The 25000-nt window shown below is 45.4% G+C and overlaps 1 protein-coding gene across 6 annotated transcripts in view; it reads left to right on the forward strand.

Moving 5' to 3' along the window:
- LOC143292420 (dual specificity calcium/calmodulin-dependent 3',5'-cyclic nucleotide phosphodiesterase 1A-like) overlaps positions 1-25000 on the forward strand; it is a 447558-nt gene that overhangs the window by 199236 nt on the left and 223322 nt on the right. The window contains exon 1 of one of the 6 annotated variants that reach the window (XM_076602677.1): positions 20786-22696. The exons of the other annotated variants lie outside the window; for them this stretch is intronic. Within the exon in view, the coding sequence (XP_076458792.1) occupies positions 22576-22696 (121 nt within the window). The 5' untranslated portion in view covers positions 20786-22575. Of the gene's footprint in view, positions 1-20785; positions 22697-25000 lie in introns of those variants that run through there. 6 annotated transcript variants of the gene reach the window in all.

Consider the following 25000-nt stretch of genomic DNA (forward strand, 5'->3'; position numbering starts at 1 on the left):
GCAGAGTTGATTACACACTTTTTTCAGATTTATGTTCCCCTCCTGTGCAAGCATTTTCTTTTTCCTTTGGCCCAGTTTCCGGAATATGATGTCCACGTGACACCCGAATTTAGATCACAAGAAGCGTTGACGCAGATCAGTGACGAAATACTAATGACGTCACAGGTCCAGTCCTTTCTGACCTAAGCATGTCTGGAGCATGCATAGCATCGTGCGCTGCTAACTATAGTGACGTTGATTACTTAAGACGTGCCATATATGGTGCAAGGCCACGTAGGCTAATGATCAGTCTGGGAACATGAGCACACAATGGAATGACATGCACAGCTCGAAGTACCCCCCATGTCTGTTTTCATCATGCAGAGTGGCATGTTGCTTACGATGTTTTGAAACGCGCGCGCGCACTCACACACACACACACGTGCGCACGCACGCACACACACACACACACAGAGTTCAAGTTTCTCAAGGAAGCGTTACTGAGTTTGGACAAATCCATATACGCAACATAAGTCAACGCATTGGAGAGAGAGAGAGTGAGAGAGGTGTTAATATCACCTTTCGTGCAATGAAACTCGCAGTCTAATTTTGACTCACTTGTGTAAACAAAGTGAGTCTATGTTTTAACCTGGTGTTCGGTTGTCTGTGTGTGTGTGTATGTCTGTGTGTCCGTGGTAAACTTTAACATTGACATTTTCTCTGCAAATACTTTGTCAGTTGACACCAAATTAGGCATAAAAATAGGAAAAATTCAGTTCTTTCCAGTCATCTTGTTTAAAACAATATTGCACCTCTGGGATGGGCACACACAAAAAAAATGAAGCCTAATTATATGCAAACTGCATTTACTGTTATATTCATATTTTTTGTATTCTCTAAACTTGGCACTTTGATCTGATATTCTGACCCAACAACAAGAGCAGTCATTATTATCATTTTTTGTTCAAACAGGAACTTCTTACTAAGCATGGAAGTTTTATTTATTTTGGAAACGTTTTGGTGCAGATAGTAAAAAAGGGAAATTACTCTGTAATTAATGCTAGGGGACTTAATTCGAATCTGGTTAGGACTTTTTTTTTCTTTTTTCTTTTAACGCGAAGCTTTATAATAACAAATACAGAACACATTTTAACGATTAGATTTTTTTTTTAAGTGTATCACAAGTGAGTCTTGAAGGCCTTGCCTCTCTTGTTGTTTTGTTGTTTTTTAACGCAGATCGATCTTTAGAAACGAAATGATGAACGAAGAAAATGTTAACAGACCCGTTCGATTCTATTGAATTTGATGAGATATTGATAGTGTGAATGTGTGTGTGTGTGTGTGTCTGTGTGTCTGTGTGTGTGTGTGTGGAGACGTAAGCTGTTTATCGAACATAACGCGTTGACGCTGATTATCTGGAAAGCAAATTAACTTGCCCATGATAATGGTAATATTACTCCTTTAACGCGTTTGTGTGTGTGTTCGCGAATTCTTGATCACGGATGAATGGTCACACACACACTCTCTCTCTCTCTCTCTCTCTCTCTCTCTCTCTCTCTCTCTCTCTCTGTCTCTCTCTCTCTCTCTCTCTCTCTCTCTCTCTCTCTCTCCCTCAAGGCAGAAATCCAAGCCGTGGTGATATTTCTCTTCCAGTCATATAAAACCACCAGCTTAAATCGGACTCTTGAGGGCCCAGCGTACCGAGGAGTAACAAGTGCAGCTCATTCAGTGACTGGTATGTGGAAAGCAGGTTCAGAGAGAAGGCATAATGCTTGGAGAGGAGAGAGCGAAACTCTTCGTGTGTGTGTGTGTGTGTGTGTGTGTGTCATTTAGACAGGTAAGCAGAAAACCCCGCGGAAAGCTGTATAATCCTAACCAATCATACAAAACCACCTTCACAAGTGTTATTACAACAAACCCCATTCTCAGGGATAAAACGGGAGCAGCAAAGTCCCTTGTCAGCCTAGTCTTTTTTTTTTTTTTTTTTTTTCTTTCAAGTTCGCAAGCTTGGTAAATGGTGTTGAATTATTGATCACCACCGATCTCTTCCCACCTCTGCTCTTCCCTCCCCCCCCCCCCCCCACGTCCCTCCACACACACACAACCCCCAGCAATAACTATCACTACTTTCCCATTCCCTCAGTTCCCCCCCCCCCCCCACCCACCCCCCCCCTGAGACCTCAAGGGCCCGCTGTACTTGTTGTTTGCACGTTGTATGTGGTCAGCGACACAGGAAAGAACACCACTGTTCAGCTCTTTGAAGTATGCGCCGGCGTCTCGGAACAGGTGTGCCTGCCTTTCTTGTTCTTGTTGGACCTAACAAAGGGGGGTGTTGAGTGTCTTCACATACCTCTCTCTCTCCTTCTTCTAACCCTCACCCCCCCCCTCTCCCCTCCCCAACCCCCAGCCCCCTCTCCTCTTGTGTCGGAGTTGGGGTGTTGAGACAAGACAACACAGGACAGGTCAGGGCAAAACTGGACCGCCGTAATTTATTCACAATGTCTTGTGAGTTGGGGTTTTTTGTTGTTGGTTTTTGTTTTTTTTGGTGGTATGTTTTTTATTTTTTTGTTTTTTATTTTTTTATTTTTTCAGTCGCCGATCAGTCTAAATCTTTATCTTGATTCCTTCAGTGTCTTTATCGCGTGTCTGTGAGTCTGTCTGTCTGTCTGTCTGTCTGTCTGTCTGTCTCTCTCTCCACCCCTGTCTCTCTCTATCGGTCTCTCTTTCTTCTCTCTGTTTCTGTCTCCGTCTCTCTCTCTCCCTCTCTCTGTCACTATTGTGTGTGTGTGTGTGTGTGTGTGTGTGTGTGTGTGTGTGTGTGTGTGTGTGTGTTGTGTTTCTCCCTGTCTGTCTCTCAGGACTGCATAGACAACCACATCAAAGTGTAAAAATGTCAAGTGTCTGTCACTGTTTTTGTCTCTCTTTGTCTCTCTGTCTCTCTTTATCTCTCCCTCACTCCGTGTCTTTCATACTTCTCATGTACGTTAGTCTGCATGTGTCTGTTTCCTGACAGCTTGCAATGATTAGATCAGGCACGAATTCAACAGTTTTTAAACGGTAAGTGTTAAGTATCATCATCCTTGTCAAATCGTAGAAAACTGTGTTGTCAGCAAGATTTGGCCGCGTGATTCTAGCGCAACCTATGACTTCGGCTCCCAGAATCGTGTATCTACACGCATCCATGTGAATTGTTCACGCTTGACCACCCATAGCCAGAGTCCCAAACTTTGTCGCCGATAACGTGTGTTGATCAGTCAGCGTTGATGGCTTGAGGGCAGTGGGTCTGGGGGGATTTCTGTTCACCATAAATTCTTTCACGATCGGTGACGGTGTCTGGGTAATGGGTCACTATGGCTGAGAGCTCCTTTTGTGGTGAGTGATCGATGGTTAATCATTCACCCACTGTTTGCAACGGTCAAACTGTGTTTGGGGGGGGGGGGGGGGTCGGAGGATTGAACAGGTGTGTCTGACAAACAACAGGTCTGTTTTGGTCAGTGGAAGGTCGGCTTTTGTGTTGTTGTTGTTTTTTTCACCCTTGGATGACCAGACCGAAACGTCTAGTGGGTCACTGTCCTGATTTAGTGCCAGTTCTGGAGCTGGCACTGTCTTCTTCTTCTTCTTCTTCTTCTTCTTCTTCCATATTATCTTTCACTCTGCACGTGCACAAAGATGCAAGAGAGAGATAGTCGAGAGAATGGCAAAGTGGTAGAGTGATAAGAAGAGATAGAGAATGGCAAAGTGGTAGAGTGATAAGAAGAGATAGAGAATGGCAAAGTGGTAGAGTGATAAGGAGAGAGAGAGAGAGAGAGAGAGAGAGAGAGAGAGATGGGGATGCAGAGAAATAAAGTTAGACCGAGGGACAGGGAAAGAGATGGGGTAAGGAGGAGAGGTTTACCTAACAGATGAAAGATGTACAAAGACAAACAGAGAAAGCACAACGGTGTTGTGGAAAGACAGACAAACGGAGAAACTGAATAGGGAGAAAGAGAATTCCCATTCAACAAAATCAGAAAATGCGGAGCAAAGAGATGAGGTAAAGTTCCTCCCCCCCCCCCCCCCTAAGGAGCCACAGAGCAGACACAAACAGAATCATCAATAAAACACAGCAGCTGTAGGCGTCATGCTGCGGACTGCAAACGACGTGGGAACGTTCAGCGGGGCAGGTAGAAATGTAGCCTGGGGTGGGGGAGGTGGGGGGGGGGATGTTTTTTCTGCCTTTGTCGTTGATGTTGTTTTTGACTATTGTTGCTTCTTTTGAAGGCGTTGTTGTTTGGGGGTATTGTTGCTGCTGTTTACGGTGGCTTTGTTTTGGACTGTTGTTGCTTCTGTTGACGGTGGTGTTGTTTGGGCAATGGTTTTCTCTCTTCATAATTTCGTCTTGACAAACTAGCACGTGCACGCACAGAGAGACTGAGACACATAGACAGGGAGAGACTGAGACAGGGAGTTATCTGGCACAGTGGTTGAACGTTGAAATGCGATTAAAAAATAAGAAAAGAAGGACACCTTCGGTTAAAAACACCCCTACACACTTCTGATTCTAAAACAATCAATGTTCATTCCAGTAATAACCATGATGACTTTTATTTTGAAATCTCGATGCCTTCTCTCAATGTAAAAAAAAAATAGTGTAGCTTCCGATCTGAATGTTTCCAGTTGTTGGTATGAAAGTGAATGTGTGTGTCTGGGTTTTGATTCACTGTTCAGTATTTATGTTGGAGACTAGCTTCTGCTTTTTCTTATTTTTTAAATATTTTTTTTATTTTAAGCTTTACTTTTTAACGCTTCAGGTTCCGAGTTATTGAGCAAATGAAATATCATCTCCCATGGAAAAAGTCACTGCGCATATTTATTTCCAGTTTCATCAAATGTCCATGGCTTGTGTGAAATTAATGTTCTTTATTTTTTTTAAACACTTTTGCCCCCTTTGTGAAATATTGTGATTAATTTTATTTTTCAACATTTTCCCCGTAACGTAGAGTTATATTTTATTTAAATGAAATACTGTGATTTTGATATTGATTGGTCTTGTTTAAGATGTTCGTCAAAATTATTTGCGCCGCAAGTAAACCACATGGTGATATCTAAAACAGAAGTTTTGAAAAGAAATATTTTGGGTTTCATGGTTTATTGATGAACTCTAGCCTTCCAACATAGTGCATAGTGCAATGTAGTGGTTATATATGTGAGGTGGACTTAACAATATGTATAGTGGGTGAGTTTGGAATTACTATGAATATCTATTGTGCGTTTATGAATATCTATAGTGGGCAGGTATGGAATGGTTTCATCAACATGAAGTATTTGTATTGGCATGTGTGAGATGACCGTATCGATGTCTGTTGTGGGTACGTGTGAAAACGCGCGCACATGGTAATACATACACATACGCATGTATACAAATATACATATATACACTCGCACACACACACGCATTCGCACGCGCACAGACACACACACGCGCACACACACACACACACACACACACACACACACACACACACACACACACACACACACACACACACACACACACACACATACATAATATATACACACGCGCGCGCGCCCTTTTCCATTAGACCACCACTTACTGAGCACAGCGGCATAGCAACCAAAGATTGCTGTAGCTATTTTCATACCTCTTTCCATTTGCTGGGAGTTGTCCAAGCAAGAACATTTATTATTTAGCAGTTTTTTGCCTAAAACAAACAACTCTTCGTGTGTCCCAGTGAAGTCATCACAATGCGAAAGTGGTGAGATAATTTCATTTGTCGTGATACACCATTTCTTATTGTAGCCATTTACCACGGCACAATGAAAGATGGGCAGTTATTAATTGATATCAATAATCAGTGTTTGATATATTTTCCAGTAAAGTGGTCTGGATAAAACATTCCGAAAATGGAATTTTGCGGGTGTGCCAGTAAGGGAATAGAGGTGAAAAGAAGAACTTATTCTCCTCCTCTTCCGGCTCCTCCTCCTTTTTGTTCTTCTTGTTCTTCTTCTTCCTGTTTTTTTCTTCTTGTTCTTCTCCTTCTTCTTCTTCTTCTTCCTCATCATCATAATTCATTGTCATCATCACCATATAGCCCTATCTTTGACACGTTTATATTCAGACCTTATCTTTGACACGTTTATGTTCAGAAAGCCTTAAGTTCCCGCAACCGGAACATTTATGTTCGCATTGCTTAATATTCCTGTAGCGCTGTGTACTCAGCAACGTTTATATTCCTGTAGCTTTATAGTTCTTTAGCCTTATGTGGAGTGATGGCCTAGAGGTAACGCGTCCGCGTAGAAAGCGAGAGAATCTGATCGCTCTGGTTCGAATCACGGCTCAGCCGCCGATATTTTCTCCCCCTCCAGTAGACCTTGAGTGGTGGTCTGGACGGTAGTCATTCGGATGAGACGAAAAAACCGAGGTCCCGTGTGCAGCATGACCTCAGCGCATGTAAAAGAACCCACGGCAACAAAAGAGTTGTTCCTGGCAAAATTGTGTAGAAAAATCCACTTCGATAGGAAAAACAAATAAAACTCCACGCAGGAAAAAAAGAAAAGAAAAGAAAAGAAAAAAAGCAGCCCGAATTTCACACAGAGAAATATGTTGTGATAAAAAGAAATACAAACAGAAATACGAATATGTATAAGGAGTTAAGACACCAAGACAAGACAGGACTTGGCATTGATAAAGTCTTCTGGAAGTTGGCCGGGAGGTGTGATGTCTGCGCGCCCGGCGCCCTGTGTGTGTCTTGATCAATGGCAGAGAAGATTGCTTCCCTGTCCCAGCCGTCATCATCATCCAATCGGCCGCTGCGTTTCTTGCTGCTTTCTCCAATTAACCTGCTTTTTTTTTCCACGACGGAGGACGACACTGTCATCTGTAATTGTTGGCTACCTGCTTTGCTTCTGCCGTGTGCGTCTGTTGTCTGTGTCATTGTTGGTATTGTTTCTGACGTGTCTTTCTGTCTGTCATGTGTTCAGGTCCCAATTATTCTCTTTTCGTTGTTGTCTTTTTTTTGGGGGGGGCTGTGGGGGGTTATTTTTGTCATGTCCTTCTGTCATCTGCATGGTTGCTGATGGTAGTGTTGCTGTCATGCCTTTGTCTGTCTGTTTGTATATACATATTTTTTTTTTTGTAATTGTTGCTGGTATTGTTTCTGTCAGGTCTGTTTCTTGTTTGTAATCGTATCTGTTTGTGTTTTTGTCACGAATTTGAGTGTGTGTTTTGTAATTGTTGCTGGTACTATTTCTGTATTATCCTTGTCTGTTGTTTGTAATTGTTGCTGCTAAAATTTCTGTTGTGTCTTTGTCTATCTGTCTGTTTGTAATTGTTGCTGGTAGTGTGTCTGTCATGTCTTTGTCTGCCTGGAATTGTTGCTGGTAGTGTCTGTCATGTCTTTGTCTGGAATTGTTGCTGGTAGTGTGTCTGTCATGTCTTTGTCTGCCTGGAATTGTTTCTGGTAGTGTGTCTGTCATGTCTTTGTCTGTCTGGAATTGTTTCTGGTAGTGTCTGTCATGTCTTTGTCTGTCTGGAATTGTTGCTGGTAGTGTCTGTCATGTCTTTGTCTGGAATTGTTGCTGGTAGTGTGTCTGTCATGTCTTTGTCTGCCTGGAATTGTTGCTGGTAGTGTGTCTGTCATGTGTCTGTCTGCCTGGAATTGTTTCTGGTAGTGTGTCTGTCATGTCTTTGTCTGTCTGGAATTGTTGCTGGTAGTGTGTCTGTCATGTCTTTGTCTGCCTGGAATTGTTGCTGGTAGTGTGTCTGTCATGTCTTTGTCTGCCTGGAATTGTTGCTGGTAGTGTGTCTGTCATGTCTTTGTCTGTCTGGAATTGTTGCTGGTAGTGTGTCTGTCATGTCTTTGTCTGTCTGGAATTGTTGCTGGTAGTGTGTCTGTCATGTCTTTGTCTGCCTGGAATTGTTGCTGGTAGTGTCTGTCATGTCTTTGTCTGTCTGGAATTGTTGCTGGTAGTGTGTCTGTCATGTCTCTGTCTGCCTGGAATTGTTGCTGGTAGTGTCTGTCATGTCTTTGTCTGCCTGGAATTGTTGCTGGTAGTGTCTGTCATGTCTTTGTCTGTCTGGAATTGTTTCTGGTAGTGTGTCTGTCATGTCTTTGTCTGCCTGGAATTGTTGCTGGTAGTGTCTGTCATGTCTTTGTCTGCCTGGAATTGTTGCTGGTAGTGTCTGTCATGTCTTTGTCTGTCTGGAATTGTTGCTGGTAGTGTCTGTCATGTCTCTGTCTGCCTGGAATTGTTGCTGGTAGTGTGTCTGTCATGTCTTTGTCTGTCCTGAATTGTTGCTGGTAGTGTGTCTGTCATGTCTTTGTCTGCCTGGAATTGTTTCTGGTAGTGTGTCTGTCATGTCTCTGTCTGCCTGGAATTGTTGCTGGTAGTGTCTGTCATGTCTTTGTCTGTCTGGAATTGTTGCTGGTAGTGTGTCTGTCATGTCTTTGTCTGGAATTGTTGCTGGTAGTGTGTCTGTCATGTCTTTGTCTGTCTGGAATTGTTGCTGGTAGTGTCTGTCATGTCTTTGTCTGTCTGGAATTGTTGCTGGTAGTGTCTGTCATGTCTTTGTCTGTCTGGAATTGTTGCTGGTAGTGTCTGTCATGTCTCTGTCTGTCTGGAATTGTTGCTGGTAGTGTCTGTCATGTCTTTGTCTGCCTGGAATTGTTGCTGGTAGTGTCTGTCATGTCTTTGTCTGCCTGGAATTGTTGCTGGTAGTGTCTGTCATGTCTTTGTCTGCCTGGAATTGTTGCTGGTAGTGTGTCTGTCATGTCTTTGTCTGCCTGGAATTGTTTCCGGTAGTGTGTCTGTCATGTCTTTGTCTGGAATTGTTTCTGGTAGTGTGTCTGTCATGTCTTTGTCTGGAATTGTTGCTGGTAGTGTGTCTGTCATGTCTTTGTCTGGAATTGTTGCTGGTAGTGTGTCTGTCATGTCTTTGTCTGGAATTGTTGCTGGTCGTGTGTCTGTCATGTGTCTGTCTGCCTGGAATTGTTTCTGGTAGTGTGTCTGTCATGTCTTTGTCTGCCTGGAATTGTTGCTGGTAGTGTCTGTCATGTCTTTGTCTGTCTGGAATTGTTGCTGGTAGTGTGTCTGTCATGTCTCTGTCTGCCTGGAATTGTTTCTGGTAGTGTGTCTGTCATGTCTTTGTCTGCCTGGAATTGTTGCTGGTAGTGTCTGTCATGTCTTTGTCTGCCTGGAATTGTTGCTGGTAGTGTGTCTGTCATGTCTTTGTCTGCCTGGAATTGTTTCTGGTAGTGTGTCTGTCATGTCTTTGTCTGTCTGGAATTGTTTCTGGTAGTGTGTCTGTCATGTCTTTGTCTGCCTGGAATTGTTGCTGGTAGTGTCTGTCATGTCTTTGTCTGTCTGGAATTGTTGCTGGTAGTGTCTGTCATGTCTTTGTCTGCCTGGAATTGTTGCTGGTAGTGTCTGTCATGTCTTTGTCTGCCTGGAATTGTTTCTGGTAGTGTCTGTCATGTCTTTGTAATCGTTGCTGGTAGTGTTTCTGTCGTGTTTTTGCATCTTTAAATCCTTGTTGTTTCTAATTGTTGCTCATGTTGATGCTCTTTACAGTGACTGTTACAAAGTATGCATTTTTGTCATAAAGTGTGATTGGGGGGGGGGGGGTTGCTTGCGTGCATGTGTGCATGCATGAGTCTGTGAAAACGAGCAAACCAACCACCAAACCAACCAACCGAAAGTCAGACGAACACACAAAGACAAACAGAACAGCCTGAAGTGTGATGGTGCGGCCACAGTGCTTTGGCCACACACTCCTGCCCCTTCTCTCTCCCAAGAGACTGAAGCAGGTTGCAACGTGAGAGTGCAGGGGATCAGGATCGTAGGAGACTGAGAGGTCGATGCGTGGGAGGGACGAAGAAATGACCAAGAACGGGATCTGGTGGGAGTGAAAGAAAGAAAGAAAATATCAGCTGTATTAGCTGTTAGACTTGGGTGGTTCGTAGAATGGTAATATACATCGAAATATCAGTGGCGAGCCGGCAAAAAAGAAAAAAAAAGAACGAAAAAAAAAGAGAAAAGAACACTACACTATCAGAATCGAAGGAAATAAAACGGTACATGTCTGCCTTGTCCCAGTTGAGTCATTGCCCCACTTTTTTTTTTGCATTGCATCTATTTCGTGGCGTTCTCTCTGTCGTGCGTTTCATTTCAGTTCATTCTTTCATTCATTCTTTCTTTCTTTCGTCTTCCTGTCTATTCTTCGTCTTTTTTTTTCCTTTGTTCTTGTCGCTGTCTTCTTTTTCTTCTTCGTGCTTGCTTTTGGATTCCCCTCTGTTTGTTTAGTTTAATGTGTGCCCACTCTAAGTGACTTGTATTTTCTTTGTATCAGTGTATACGTGTTTGCGTATGAATAGGTACGCGCATGTGAGCATGTGTGAATGTGGGTGCGTATGTGCGTGCTTGTTTGTTTGTTTGTTTGTTTGTTTGTCTCTCTCTCTCTCTCTCTCTCTCTCTCTCTCTCTCTCTCTCTCTGTGTGTGTGTGTGTGTGTGTGTGTGTGTGTGTGTGTGTGTGCCCTCTCCACCACTCGTCATACAGTACCAGTTTAGCCACCGACAGTCAGTTCGTCTTTGTCATAAACAGATCACCATCTCTCTGTGCTTGCCCTCTGTGTGTATAATACTGTGTCTGTCAGGAGGGGAGACAGCGAGCCAGAGGAGGAGTGTTGGAAGTAAAGGGGTGTTATATCCAGAGAGGTCTGATTGTTGGTTTTGTTCAGCGGCTCTATCAGTATTAGTTCCGCGTCTGCGCTCGCTGATCGATTCACGGCTCTTGTGTGCATACGACCTGTGTCTGGACCTGTGCCCTGCCAGGACCTGACAGTCTGTCTGTCTCTCTGTCTGTCTGTCCCTATGTCTGTCGGTCTGTCTGTCCGTCTCTCCCTGAGGGGCCTGGGAACGGCATGGCCAATCCTGATTACATTATGGCCAATTCCCGTTAGGCTTGTCCCTAGCTGAAGGTGGTGTGTAATATACCGCACGTGGCGAGTGTGTGGACGTGTGTGGGTGTGGTCTTGGGGAGTGGGAGATGGGGTGAGAGGTTCGCGCGCGCGCGCTTATGTATGTGTGTGTGTGTGTGTGTGTGTGTGAAAGTGAGAGAGAGAGAGAGATAGCGTGTGCATATGCTGTAACTTTTGCCTTTTTCCCATTATGACGATGGTTTAAACATAATTTCATCATCTTTTTTTCGTTCTTTTCTTCCCATTCTTCTGTGTGTGTGTGTGTGTGTGTGTGTGTGTGTGTGTGTGTTAGTCTCTCTTTCTCTGTTTTGTCATTTTCTTTTCTTTTCTTTTCATCCTCCGATCATTTTGTTGTTGTTGTTATTGTTGTTGTTTGTTTTTTCTACCACACTCCCTTCTTCCTTTTTTGTCTTTGTTGAACTTTCTGCCCACCTCTCTTGACATTTTCCTGAGGGCAATGTGCAGAAAAACCACAACGGTGTGTTATCGATGTGCAGTAGTGCCTCGGGTCGTCCGCTAAGGATGGACAAAAAGCTGAGAGAAAAAAAAAATGATGTTTTTTTTCTGACCCAGTTGTTTAGCGGCAGTTTATCTGACCCAGTTGTTTAGCGGCAGTTTATCTGACCCAGTTGTTTAGCGGCAGTTTATCTGACCCAGTTGTTTAGCGTTGGTTTGTCCGACTCAGATCCTTTTTAGCGTCAGTTTTGTCTGACCCTGTTGTTTAGCGTCAGTTTATCTGACTCAGATCTTCTTCAGTTTCGGTTTGTCTGACTCAGATCTTCAGCGTCAGTTTGTCTGACGCAGTTCTTTTGCGTTAGTTGGTCTAACTCAGTTCATTGGTGTCACTTTGTCTGACCCAGACCATAAGCGTCAATTTGTCTGACTCACATCTTTAGCATCGTGGGTTTTTTTTTGGTTTTTTGTTTGTTTGTTTGTTCTTGTTTGTTTTTTTCGGTGCTTTTGCTTCGGATTGTTTGATCTGGTGCTGTAGCATCGGTTTGTCTGACCCAGTACTTTAGCAAGGATTTGTGTGATCCAGAACTTTGGCATCGGATTGTTCGACCAATTACTTTAGCATCGATTTGTCTGACTCAATTCTTTATCGTCAGTTTGTCTGATCAAGTACTCTAGCATCGGTTTGTCTGACCTAATACTTAAGCATCGGTTTGTTTGATCCAGTGTTTAGGCATCGGTTTGCCTGGCCCATTGCTTCAGCGTCGATTTATCTGACACAGGTGCACAGTATGGAGCAGAAGTTGAAGTCTGCCGTTCTTTGATGTGTGCTGCAGACCAGTGATCTTATAATTAGATTTTCGGCCATGAAAACCAGCACAGGAAAAACGTAATACTGGTATGTCTAAAATCATTTATACCTGGAAGCGTCTGATTTTCACTCTCTCCCAAACCTCCCCCTGTGTGTGTGTGTGTGTGTGTGTGTGTGTGTGTGAGTGAGAGAGATAGTGTGTGTGTGTGTAGGGTGAAGGGGGTGGGGGTGGAGTAGGCATCTCCTTTATTCTTTCTTTTTTCTGTTTTCTGTTGTTGTTGTTGGGTTGTTTTTTTTTGTTCTTGCTTTTTCTTTTTATGTTTGCTCAGCAAAGATGTGTTTTGTTGTTCACACGTAATGGCTGAAAGTCGTGACTGGAGCGCTGGCAGATGACCACTTAGACTGATCAACCACCAAACAGTGCAGAGTGACAGCGGGGGGTTGGAAGAGGACAGGAAATAAACCTGTTTCCAATGGATTTACCGCCTGCCCTGTTCAGCGAACACAACGGCTGTCCCCTCCCCATTCCCCTTCCCCTTCCCCCACCCTGCTACCCTCCCATTCCACACTCACAAAATGAAGCACGTGCGATCCGGCCCGTAGTGAGACAGTTCACGGGGCAGCCCCGTTACAGGCCAAGGTCCCCAGTCGGCCATCATCAGCAAGGCACCTGTAGCTTTCGGGTCCTGTGCTCTCTCGGCTGTGGCGTGCCTGGCCCACGCACACTCCATCTGCTGATTGAAGTCCGATCATGCAGCGGCTTGACTCCGGCCACCCTCGCAGTTGTCCGTCCCACCCAGGCCTACTACTGAACCGTTTTTGTTCCCATGCCAGATATAACCCTGGTTATTTTTCGTCCTCTTCTTCCACCATCAGCATTGTATATAATCCAGATACACCCAAAAATTTCAGCTGTGTTTATGCCCAGATCGTATTAATAATATGACGAGACACTGATGATAGCAAAAGCTATAATGAGAAAAGAATCGTTGATGATGTTGGTAGTAAAACAACAGCAACAACAGTCATCATCATTATCATCAGTATTAGCACAAACTCTGTATTCGCTTCTCACCCCCACCCGCACCCCCATTCCAAACCCTCCACTCCCTTTGCCCCTTTCAGTGTTCCAAAGCAGCTGTGCTGGCGCAGCATGTTGGCTCACGGCAACAATTCGCTTGCTGTCCCTCCTAACAGCATGTTGGCTCACGGCAACAATTCGCTTGCTGTCCCTCCTAACAGCATGTTGGCTCACGGCAACAATTCGCTTGCTGTCCCTCCTAACAGCATGTTGGCTCACGGCAACAGTTCGCTTGCTGTCCCTCCTGACGGCATGTTGGCTCACGGCAACAGTTCGCTTGCTGTCCCTCCTAACAGCATGTTGGCTCACGGCAACAGTTCGCTTGCTGTCCCTCCTGACGGCATGTTGGCTCACGGCAACAGTTCGCTTGCTGTCCCTCCTAACGGCATGTTGGCTCACGGCAACAATTCGCTTGCTGTCCCTCCTAACGGCACGTTGGCTCACGGCAACAATTCGCTTGCTGTCCCTCCTAACAGCATGTTGGCTCACGGCAACAATTCGCTTGCTGTCCCTCCTAACAGCATGTTGGCTCACGGCAACAGTTCGCTTGCTGTCCCTCCTAACGGCATGTTGGCTCACGGCAACAATTCGCTTGCTGTCCCTCCTAACGGCATGTTGGCTCACGGCAACAATTCGCTTGCTGTCCCTCCTAACAGCATGTTGGCTCACGGCAACAATTCGCTTGCTGTCCCTCCTAACAGCATGTTGGCTCACGGCAACAATTCGCTTGCTGTCCCTCCTAACGGCATGTTGGCTCACGGCAACAATTCGCTTGCTGTCCCTCCTGACAGTTCACTCAACATCAGTACATAGTCCACATTGAACACATCACCAGGCTTAAACTTTAAAATGCGATTTTCGCAAACAGAATGAATTATTAGAAATAAAAGAAAAATGGAATAAAAATGTTTAAAAAAAAAAAAAGGCCGGGGGTAAGATCTGTTTTGGGGTACAGTTAGGGCGAGATACACACACCAGGGTCCCTTTGGTTCCGACCCATGGTGCGTGAAGGTTGATTGCAGGAGGATTGCGCTGTCATTAAGTAGTACCGACACCCGGTGGCTTTGATACCTGGGCAGATTTTATTTTTGTGCTCACCCTCCAGCCCCCTCCTTCCATCCTGCCCCTCTTCTTTCATCTTAGGTTAATTAGAGAACTTTATTATATTATGATCACCAGTTGATTACCTGGTGCGCGCGTGCGTGCGAATAGCTTTTGGTGCTGAGGGGGCTCCTGTACAACAAAACGCAATTAACTATTTTTTTTTATGTGATTCGTCCTCAGTGTGGCCGGGTTGGTCTGTGGGACTAAATGTATTATTAAATTGAATCCAGTGATGTACAGTGATTTGACTTTGCTTGTGTGTGTGTGTGTGTGTGTGTGTGTGTGTGTGTGTGTGTGTGAGAGAGAGAGAGAGAGAGAGAGAGAGAGAGTTACTGTGTGAAATATCCAGGTATTTATTTCACCGAAGAAAAATGTTGACATTATCTGCCTACACCCGAACACTGGAACTGATGAATGCACGAACGAACGCACATGTCCTTCTCTGTTCGAGAGTATTACATTTGGATTGTCTTAACAGCAGCAGCAGCCATTAGGCAGTAATACCAACAAAAACTGCATCTAGTCAGACATGCAACAGGCACAGAGAGAGAGAGAGAGAGAGAGAGAAAGAGAGAGAGAGAGAGAGAGAGAGAGAGAGAGGTGTATTCATTATTGGCCAAGGCCCCTCAATGAAGGGGTATGTAAAAACATAGTTATACCGTCACACACAAATATCGATGTACAGAGACAGACGGACAGAGAGAGAGAGAGAGAGAGAGAGAGAGAGAGATCTACACATATATACATGAAGAGAGACCGACAGAGAGAGAGAGGGAGAGAGATATCTACACATACATACATGAAGAGAGAGAGGAGAGAGAGATAAACAGCAGCAGGTGAACCAGCATTAGGTGTGAAGGAAGTGCACGTGCACAAGCAAAGGGAGGGAAGTGGGCACCACGTGACTGCGAACCCTGCCCCCACCACTACCATACCTACACCGTGACACTTGTCGGCACTTACAAACAGGTATGTATGTATGTATGTATACGGCATTTGGGGTGGTGAGGTGCGGGTGAGGAGGAAAGGGGGTGTGGAGGCGGGTTGCTTCACTACATGTCTTTCTCCTCTCACCCTCATTCCACCCCACAGTGTCCTCCCGCCCGCCCTTTTTTCATTTCTTTCCCGTACCAGTAATTTGGTGTCGAGTGCCTCTAGGTATGGGGGAGGGAGAGAGAAAGGGAGAGTGGAAGAGTGAGAGAGAGAGAGAACATGAGAAACAGAGAGAGACTGGAGAGAAAGTGTGTGTGTGTGTGTGTGTGTGTGAGGTAGAGAGAAGGGACGGGGGCGGAGATGGGAGAGCGGGGGGACGGGGGTGGGGGAAGAGATGGAGAGAGAAAGGGATAGAAGAGGGTGTAGGAGAAGAAAGATATTGTGAGGGAGAGAGAGAGGGGGAAAGAGGGAGAAGACGGAGAGTTGCGGGATAGATGGAATTAGAGGAGTAAAGAAGAGAGAGGGTGTGTGAGGGTTAGGAGAGAGGGAAAGGTAACGATATGGAAGAAGAGAGGGACAGAGAAGAGAGAAGGGGGGTGAAGAGAGAGGGGGGAGAGAGAGAGAGAGAGAGAGAGTGATCATGCTTCACGGAACAACATCCGTGGCTTCACTTGGAAACGATTTTTCAATCTGGGGAGAGAAGCCGGCGATGGAGTTCACGAAGAGGGAATCATTTCCCTTTGCCCCTTTCCTCCCTCCCCGACCCCAATCAATTCCTGGTTGTCAGACTCCACCCAATAAGACCTGTCCGATGGCCTGCTGGCCTGTCCAATAGTGGAGCGGTGGTCTAGTCAGTGGATAATGCGCCCGACAGCCGGGAAGCGAGTGCCCGCCACTGGTTCGAGCCCCTGCCATAAGTTATACGGACTTGGGATTTTAACTGAACTGACCACCCCCTCCACCCCGCCACTAGTCATTGAATAGTGATCTGGGTGCTTGTCTTTCGGATGAGACGATAAGCCGAGGTCCAGTGTGCTGCATGCACTTACCGTGCCCAAATGGAGCCACGGTGACAAAAGGGATGTCACTGCCCGGGCAACATTATTGTAGAAAAATCTAGTTTGATAATGGAAAATACAACAAAACAGCAAAAGAAAAGAAAGAGAAAAAAAGAAGTAAAGAAAGACGAAGAAGCAAAAAGAAAGAAGGAAATAAAAAAAGGAAAATGAAATGGATAAACGAACACCATCCTAACAAAGCCCCAATAGGGTGGGCCTTCGGTCAAATGAAGGTAAAAGAAGAAAAATGTATTTTGACAGCGAAACATATAAGGCAAAATCATCAGCAACAACAAGACAAGGAAAGAGAAGAATAAAGATGAAAATCAAGAAGGAGAAAGAAGGAAAGAAAGAATGAAAACGGAAGACGAAAACTCCGTCGAGAAGAAGTTGAACGCTATCGACCGGAGTTTACGTGTTCACCTCATTGCTGTCAACATCAGCATCATTCACGGCCAGTCGTTTTCATAAAGTGTCTTGTGTTTCCCCTTCTTTGCTGCTGGCCATTGGAGACACAACACTGCACCCCCTGTCGTCAAACAGACTGCACGGTGGTTGGGGAAAGGAAGAGAGAGAGAGAGGTGTGTGTGTGGGAGGTGGGGGGGGAGACGAAAGAAAGGGGTGGAGAGAGAAAGGGGAAGCAGAGAGCTGGAAGGGAGAGAGAGGAAGCGAGAGGGGTTGAAGGAAGAGTGAGAGGAAAACGAAAGAGAGAGAGAGAGAGGAGTATGGGGGTGGAAAGAAGAGAGGAAGTGACGAAGGAGGGGAATGGGGGGGGGGGGAGAGAAGAGAGAGAGAAGAGAGAGAGAGAAGAAGAAGAAGAGAATGAGGGGAGAGGCAGCAGACGGCACACAAGACAGAAGATGCACACAAGACACAGAAGATGAAGGAAGATAGAGTGGTCTGACGCTGAACCTTCCCTCCCTACTCCCCTCGCTGTCCGCCGCCTGCTCCGTTCTCTTTCCTCCTCCATATGGCCGTTACGTGCTAGACCATACCAGACCCCAAGCTGACTCCTCCGCCTCCTCCTCTTCCACCCTGCAGACAGACCCTCAAGTGTCAGAGATTAGGAATATCATCACTCGTATACTCGCACTCGTGCCGAGTCCCACTTCTTTCACTGTACGGTTTTCTCCTTTCTCGATACGTAAATGAGAGTGTGTGTGTGTGTGGGGAGAGAGAGAGAGAGAGAGAGAGAGAGAGAGGGTGTTTGTGGTGCATTGAAGATAAGGGCGTGGATGGGAGACGAGTTCCACTTGTTGCGTCTCTACTGCCTTCTCGATCTCTCTCTCGCCCTCATCACTGCAACTAGCAGTATGTGTGTACGTTGGTTGTGTTACTGAGTTGGGGAAAGTGGGCCACAGGTAGTCACCATCTGATCGTCAGCCGTGCTGGCGGTAAAGACGAGTGGTGGTGGTGGTATTTTGTGGCATGACAGCTGTGCTACAATCTCATTCATGGCTTAGTCAGCAAGCGCCATCAAGGACATTACTAGTACGTCACCGCCGACTGTGTTTCTTTCCCAGTGTCGGGTCAGCATAGCATCGTGTGGTCGGGCGGCTTGGCTTGTCTCGGCTGTTGCTTTTGTGTGGACGACTGTCACACCGTGCGTGCTTGTGTGTATGTGTGTGTGTGTGTGTGTGTGTCACGTGCATGGCAAGTTAGCGCGGAACACGACGCCATCTGTGTGTGCGTGTGACGGTGTGCGCGCGTCTGTGTGATGGTGGTGTTGGTGGTGGAAATGAATGTGTGAGCACAGCAGGCAGCATCGACTGGCTTCCATTGACAAACCATCTGTGTGAGGCGGCCTGACTAAAAAAAAAAAATCTAAAAAAAAGCAAAAAAAGCGGTGTGACAATGTTGTCTGTTGCCCGCACCACCAGCACATACCTCACAGCATCTCTTTTCCTCCCTTCCCACCTGCTGCTGCTCCTTGTCGCCAGCTGATGCTGCTGTCTACCCCGGCAGAGAGAGTGAGGTGTCAGTGTCACACACAGCACGTGCTGAGTGCGCGCACCATGGTTGGTGGCAGCCATTGGCCGTGAGGCCAGGCAGGTTTGGCATGGATAGCAGGGGATGTGTGAGGTGGCTGTCCCGTTATTTTGGAAGCTGTTTCTTCATGTTCAGTTCAACAGCACTGGAGTGTTTTCCACCCTTCACTCTCGACACCCGTAAATGAGGACTATGATTTCACGTTACGCAAGCAAATGTGTGTTTGTATGTGTCAGTCAGTGCATTGTGCTCACCGATTTATGAATACACATGCCACATGTTTTCGAGATGTTACTGTTCTGACGGATGTTATTGTCACCAGTGATTGTGAATATCAGCAAAACGCTTCCAGGTCGTTACATGTTTTGACTGGCTTGTGATATTATTATTCGCTCTCTTGACTGAGTCAACTCATCTTTAATAGTCAGTGGCCGGCAATACTGTTCGACTGTTTATGTTACACGAGGTACATGTAGTCTGGCTCCTGTGCATGGAACAGCAGAAAGCTGAAGTTTATTAAAAGTTGTTAGAGAATAGCTGAAGTGTCTTAAACTTGATTATTTTTTGTCCACATGACAGTGAACTGTTTTTCTAACAAAATTTAGTTTGAAAACATTCGGTTCAACAGTGCATGGTATTCGGTAAAAACCGAGTGGGGATTTTTTTTTTAATCGATATGGATAATTATATAGTGCCTATCCTCGGTCGGAGACCAAGCTCGAAGCGCTCTACAAACACGAGGTCATTTGCACAACAGGCTGTCTACCTGGGTAGAGCCGACTGACGGCTGTCACTGGGCGTTCATCATTCGTTTCCTGTATCATTCAATCAGATTTCAGGCACACACACATACACACTCAGACAGACATGTAACATTTTGCGTTTATGACCGTTTCGTTTATTTACCCCGCCATGTAGGCAGCCATACTCCTTTTTCGGGGGTATGCATACTGGGTATGTTCTTGTTTCCATTACCTACCTAACACTGACATACATTACATTATCTTTAACGTGCGTATTTGGTATTATGCTAGCATTTACACACGAAGGGGTTCAGGCACTAGCATGCCTGTACACTGATATGTTGACCTGGGAGATCGGGAAAATCTCCACCTTTTACCCACCAGGCGCCGTCACCGAGATTCGAACCTGGGACCCTCAGGTTCAAAGTCCAACGCTTTAACCATTCGGCTATTGCGCCCGATTTGAAAGAATATTAGATATTTATGAGTAAGAAAGAATGGCGGCTTTTTTAAAAATTCGATTCTAATGAGTAAATTGCGCATGGACAAAAAATTATTGTCGTTTGCTGACTTATACATATTGCAAAAATACTGCATATCTAAGTGTTGGAGAAATATTAAGAGCAAAGAATATTTTCACAAAGAACTTATGTTATCTTGACTTCGGAAAAGGTAAACACAGCAAACTTTGTGTGTGTGTGTGTATGTGAGAGAGAGAGAGAGAGAGAGAGAGGGGGGGGGGGGCAACAGCTACTGGACCCAACAATGTTAGAATCATATAAAGAAATAAGAGAACAGCAGCTTTTGTGCCCAACACTGTTGATATTCTTTCCATGTCAGCTGAAACCAGCTTCAGACTGTATGGCCCACTGTGTACACACTGTACCCAGCCTGTGTGTTCAGTCAGTCCTGCCAGACGGCACTGCATGATACCTCATTGGCAGGCTGAACATTCGCTCTGTCCACACTTTGCTTGTTCTCACTGACATTTCCCTTAGTTGCCGTTGCAGACCTCGTCAGCTCCTAAGGCAGAAACTACTGTTTCAGCGCAGATGACATTCCCTATAGTGGAGAGCTTGTCCGCTGTGATTCGCGCTGTGAGACTGCGAAGACTGATGATCATTCATTAACAGTCGTCATGATCATGTTTACGACTCCCATGGCATTACGCAGCAGGATCACAATTATTTACAGGCCGCCATAACATTTTCGCAGACTGCACGTCACGTCATGAATGATGGCTCTGGATGTTCATGTTTGTTAATAATCATGAGGGAACACGTTTACAACATAAGAATCTGATGATATGATTGAATCGTCACAGTGGGGTCTTTTTTATTATTCGGTTGTGTTTTTCTTGAAAGTTACTCTTTTCAGTGCAGCTGATCTTGGATACCTCTGCTTATCTCCGATGTCAGCATGCGGGGTTTTTGTTTTGTTTTGTTCTTCAGGGACCTAATGCACAACCAGATTCTCTCTTCACCGCCTGGTCCCTGAAAATATTAAGACGTGCTTGGCCGTGTGTTGTGAGTGGACAGGTGGGACAGACTAAAAAACATTCTTGAAAAAAGGGAAGTGGGCAACATTGACGCCAGCAACATCACGTCGCAATACCCCACAGTTCTCCCACCGATAGGTCGGAGTTGCATGTACCTGACTGAGAGTACAGATTTCGGGTTGTTGGGAAAAGAGGAAAAAAAGAAACTGGAAGAAAAACAGCAGAAAAGATTGGAAGAAAAGCAGGCGAAAGATTAGAAGGAAAACTGCAGAAAAGATCGTGTGTAAGACGGGAGAAGCGAATGTTTAAGGTTCATTTTCACACAGTTTTTCACAGTTGTTCCCGACAGTGACTGATAACAATAAAGTATCTTTCTCACCAGTGGGAAACGCGAGAGGTGGGTAAACAAGTGGTTCGTCAAACCCTGGAAAGGCGGTGAAAAGGTATTGGTGCAGGGGTAAGATCTTTCGCCTATCTCTTTGTAAGTCTGACAACCAATCATTTTCTTCACACTGCTTAGGTAGGGGGGGGGAGGGTCGCTGTCAGGTCAGGCCCTGTTTGTGTGATTTGTAGTGAGGGGAACCGTCAGCGCGCCGTGCAAAGCAAAGCGTATACCTCCCTACCTTCCCTCCACGCTTCCTGTTCAACACTCAAAGCCAGAAGCAGCGGAAAGCCAAAGGCCTGGCACGGAGAGTAAAGAGCGTGGCCCAACACGTGAGAAGTGGATTTTGTTTGGAGCCTCCCTGCCTACCTGCCTGCCCGCCCATCTGCAGTCCTGTCTCCCCTGGTCTTGAAACCCACGTGTGAAGCTGCTCGTGCCTTCGTTCCTTCTTTCCTTCCTTCCTTCTTCGCTTCACTGACTTCCATCGTTAAAAAAGCGTGACAAATCGGTGGAGGCTGTCAAGCGAAAAACAAGCTGGCTGACAATGAGTAGTTTGGGGCCTGAGGAAAGAAGAACGGTTTGGGTGATGTCCGGTCTCTGTGCGCGTGTGTCAGTGCACTTCACACTTCCCTGCCCTCAGGATTTCTGTCGTCCATTCACTCCTCCCCTTCACTGATTATCTGCGGAGAATTCATTGACGTGTTCCGTGTGGAGACCAGCACAGTGAGTGTAGTACTTGTGGAGCCGAGTAGGATATTGTTCTTACTGTGATCAACTAATTCACCGCCGACTCGGTTTATTCCCTCTTGTGTTTGTTCTGTTTGTGACCGACAGTCGGCCAAGCTCAAATGGGGTAAGCACTCACCCCAAAGTTGATTGTCGTTCAGCTTTGTTTTTTCTCCTTTTTGTTTTCAGGAAAGGCCCAAAACTTGTTGCTTGGTCAATGTGTTGTAGCTAAACATTTGCTTTTATTTGTTATTTCAACTGCTTCTGAAGCATATCGGATACTTCACCAGATATTTTAGAAATGAACGGAAAAGGCCTTCTTGAATTTGGTAAGGGAAACCAGAGAAGACAGCAGAACTAGGCGGCTTGTCGGTGGACCACAGCAGAGTAAAACCAGTACGGTGTGATACCAAAACAAAAGTATCACGTGTCGGTTTAATTCAAAGCTAAGTCGTGCACTCCCTTCTCCTGTTTCGCCGCAGCGTGGCCGGTGGGTAATACACTGTGTCTAAACTTAGTATACACTTGTATCTACTATTGGTGTCTGTGGTCTGAAGGGTACCAGTTCACAAAGGAAAGAGTGGCAGTGTGGCCCCTAACAGAACGCACCACCTCAGCTTGTAGTCATTCATTTTGCGACGTTCGTCAAGCGTCAGTGCCCCTTGGAGTATATGTGTGTCAGTGAGCCGATGAGAGAGCTGTGCAACCCACTGTTATCCCTTCCCGATGCCAGGTAAATGGACGTGGCATCGTTTCCGTGCAGACGGCTTTCTTCCTGTCTTGGAGTAGTGTCATCCGTGTGTGTCTGTGATACAAAATTACACAGCCCTCCGCCCTCAGCATGGATCCCGCCTCTGCTCTCAAGCTGGAGGCCAATGCCAAGGGTGAGAGGCCCCGGATCTTTATGTCCAACCGGACCCACAAGGTGGTAGTCGTCTTCCCTAACGGAGAGATGGTGGAAGGTAAGCAGGGCACGCTTCTTTTGCTTTCACATGAATGACAAGAATACAGTGAACAACTCTCCCGGATGTACATTTAGAAATGTCACGTGCTTGACTCGTAATTTACAAGTTGTTATTGGGTAGGTATGGGAAATTGCAAACAGCGTGTAATTGCGAACGATTCTAATACCGCTCCACTTTGAAGCGTTCTTAACGGTTGCATTTCACAATTTAACGTCTGCTTCGACCTTTTTCTAAAACTCTAATGAATATCTATTTCCAAGAACCAGTCAAACATCAGCTATTTCTGGCTATTTCCGCGCTCTTTCTTCTCTTCGCGCACCACTGCCGACCATGGTTTCAAACGTGCTCTCACAATCCTAAAATCAAGGGAAGCAAGTGTGGGACTTGAGCTTTGACACAGTTTAAAATAGTTTATTTGATCGGATATGTTGAATTCGCATTACCAGTGCTGGGAGAATTCAAGAAAGCATATTGGTGTAAGATCAGAACGCCAGTTTTGACAGGCATCTGCAAAATAGTTTCGTCTGCAATTAGACCATAGGATATTTTGACGTGATTCTATTTGCGAACGATGTTGCACAGTTACTAAGTTCTCTCAAACGGGTGTGTTTGTGTGCAGTGTGGGGCGTGTGTGTTTAAATGTTCGTTTGTGTGCATGTGTGATCAAAACCAACAATAGAAAAGTCTGGTGCGATGTTCCAATAACATGTTATGTCTAATAAGTTAAAGACCTGCTTCTGTTGTAATTGTCAACATATACCCAAAGCCATCGTTCGCAATAAGACTTGCCCGTTCGCATTTACCCTCAGGCACCTCTGCTATTTCAGACGTCGACAAAACGTTGAAAAGAATGAGCAGACGAACTCTTCCTGGTGCAACCAGTCGGAGAAAGCCTTCAAAATCAGAACTACATTTTGACAATTCTACGTGTCATCTTTACAGTACACACGTTGAGCTAGTCGCTTCGACTGGACCGTTGGCAGTTAGGCATACCTACCCTATATATTTGTTTTAACTCACTCAGTACGGCCAGTCCTCTCTTCTCCTCTACACAGACCGCTCGGATGTCCAGTGGGTGTCTGAATGACCCAACCTTTAGCTTCCGTCGTCAGAATTGTGGTATTCTTTGTCAACATTGACCTCTTCAGTATAAGAGCTTTCCACTTGCAATATTTTGATGGTAGTAATTGGGGTGAAACGCTGTTAACGTCGTCTCTTTCGCCATTCGTATGGATAGAGTTAAAGTTGAAGGTATATACTGTCAAAGTAAACAGAGAAGTAAAACGGCAATTTCCCTTGGGATATGGATGCGACACGAGACTGAAGCTAAGAAACAAATCAGCGGTATGCAGCGGCATGACATCCCAATGACAGTCAGAAGTGTGCGGTAACACAGTTACCAATGACTAATATAGGTATGTAGTGAAATAGTTACCAATGAAACACAGGTATTTAGTGAAATAGTTACCAATGACTAATATAGGTATGTAGTGAAGTGGTTACCAATGATTAAACACAGGTATTTAGTGAAATAGTTACCAGTGATGAACAGGGGTGCGCAGTGACATAGTTACCAGTCATGAACAGGGGTGCGCAGTGACATAGTTACCAGTCATGAACAAATGTTTTCAAGAACACGCGTGGACCGGTGATGAACCGAACATGCAGTAACACTCACCAGTGATGAACCGAACATGCAGTAACACTCACCAGTGACGAACAGAGGTTTCCAGCGACCTACGTATCAATGATGAAAAGAGCTGTGTAGTCACACACTTCCTAATGATGACCATGCAGAATGAGTTCGTTTCGGCACGCTGTTCTTTGTCCAGTTTTAGTTACAGGCGCTTACAATCCGCAACAACGCCCAAGATATAATCAGCAAAATAGAAAATGCTGTTAGTGAATGCAAAAACGAGATAGCAATGCACTTCGGCAGATATAAAGCACCTGTGGTTTCTCAGATCATACGTGCAGATGACTCATGTTTCAACACGATAGAACACAGACACCCAAGGACTCATTAAGGAAGGTGAGAACGCCGCTGGGCCACGGACGTCAGACACAGTTAGAAACAGTGGAGTTGAAAGGGGGGTGTGGAGCGGACGGGGGAGGAGGGGGGGGGTGAAGGCAGGGAGGGCGGACATTCTCACTTTTTTTTTTTTAATTGGAGTTATATTAGCCTCACCACTGATGAAGTTCGTTAAACAACAATGATGAAGAACATGTCTTAAAAACTTAATTGTTGTAAGAAAGCTTTATCATGATACGGAAGGGGATTCCGTTTTGGTTTTGTTTTTT

The sequence above is a fragment of the Babylonia areolata genome, chromosome 18 (assembly GCF_041734735.1).
Source record: "Babylonia areolata isolate BAREFJ2019XMU chromosome 18, ASM4173473v1, whole genome shotgun sequence".
Taxonomy (NCBI): domain Eukaryota; kingdom Metazoa; phylum Mollusca; class Gastropoda; order Neogastropoda; family Buccinidae; genus Babylonia; species Babylonia areolata.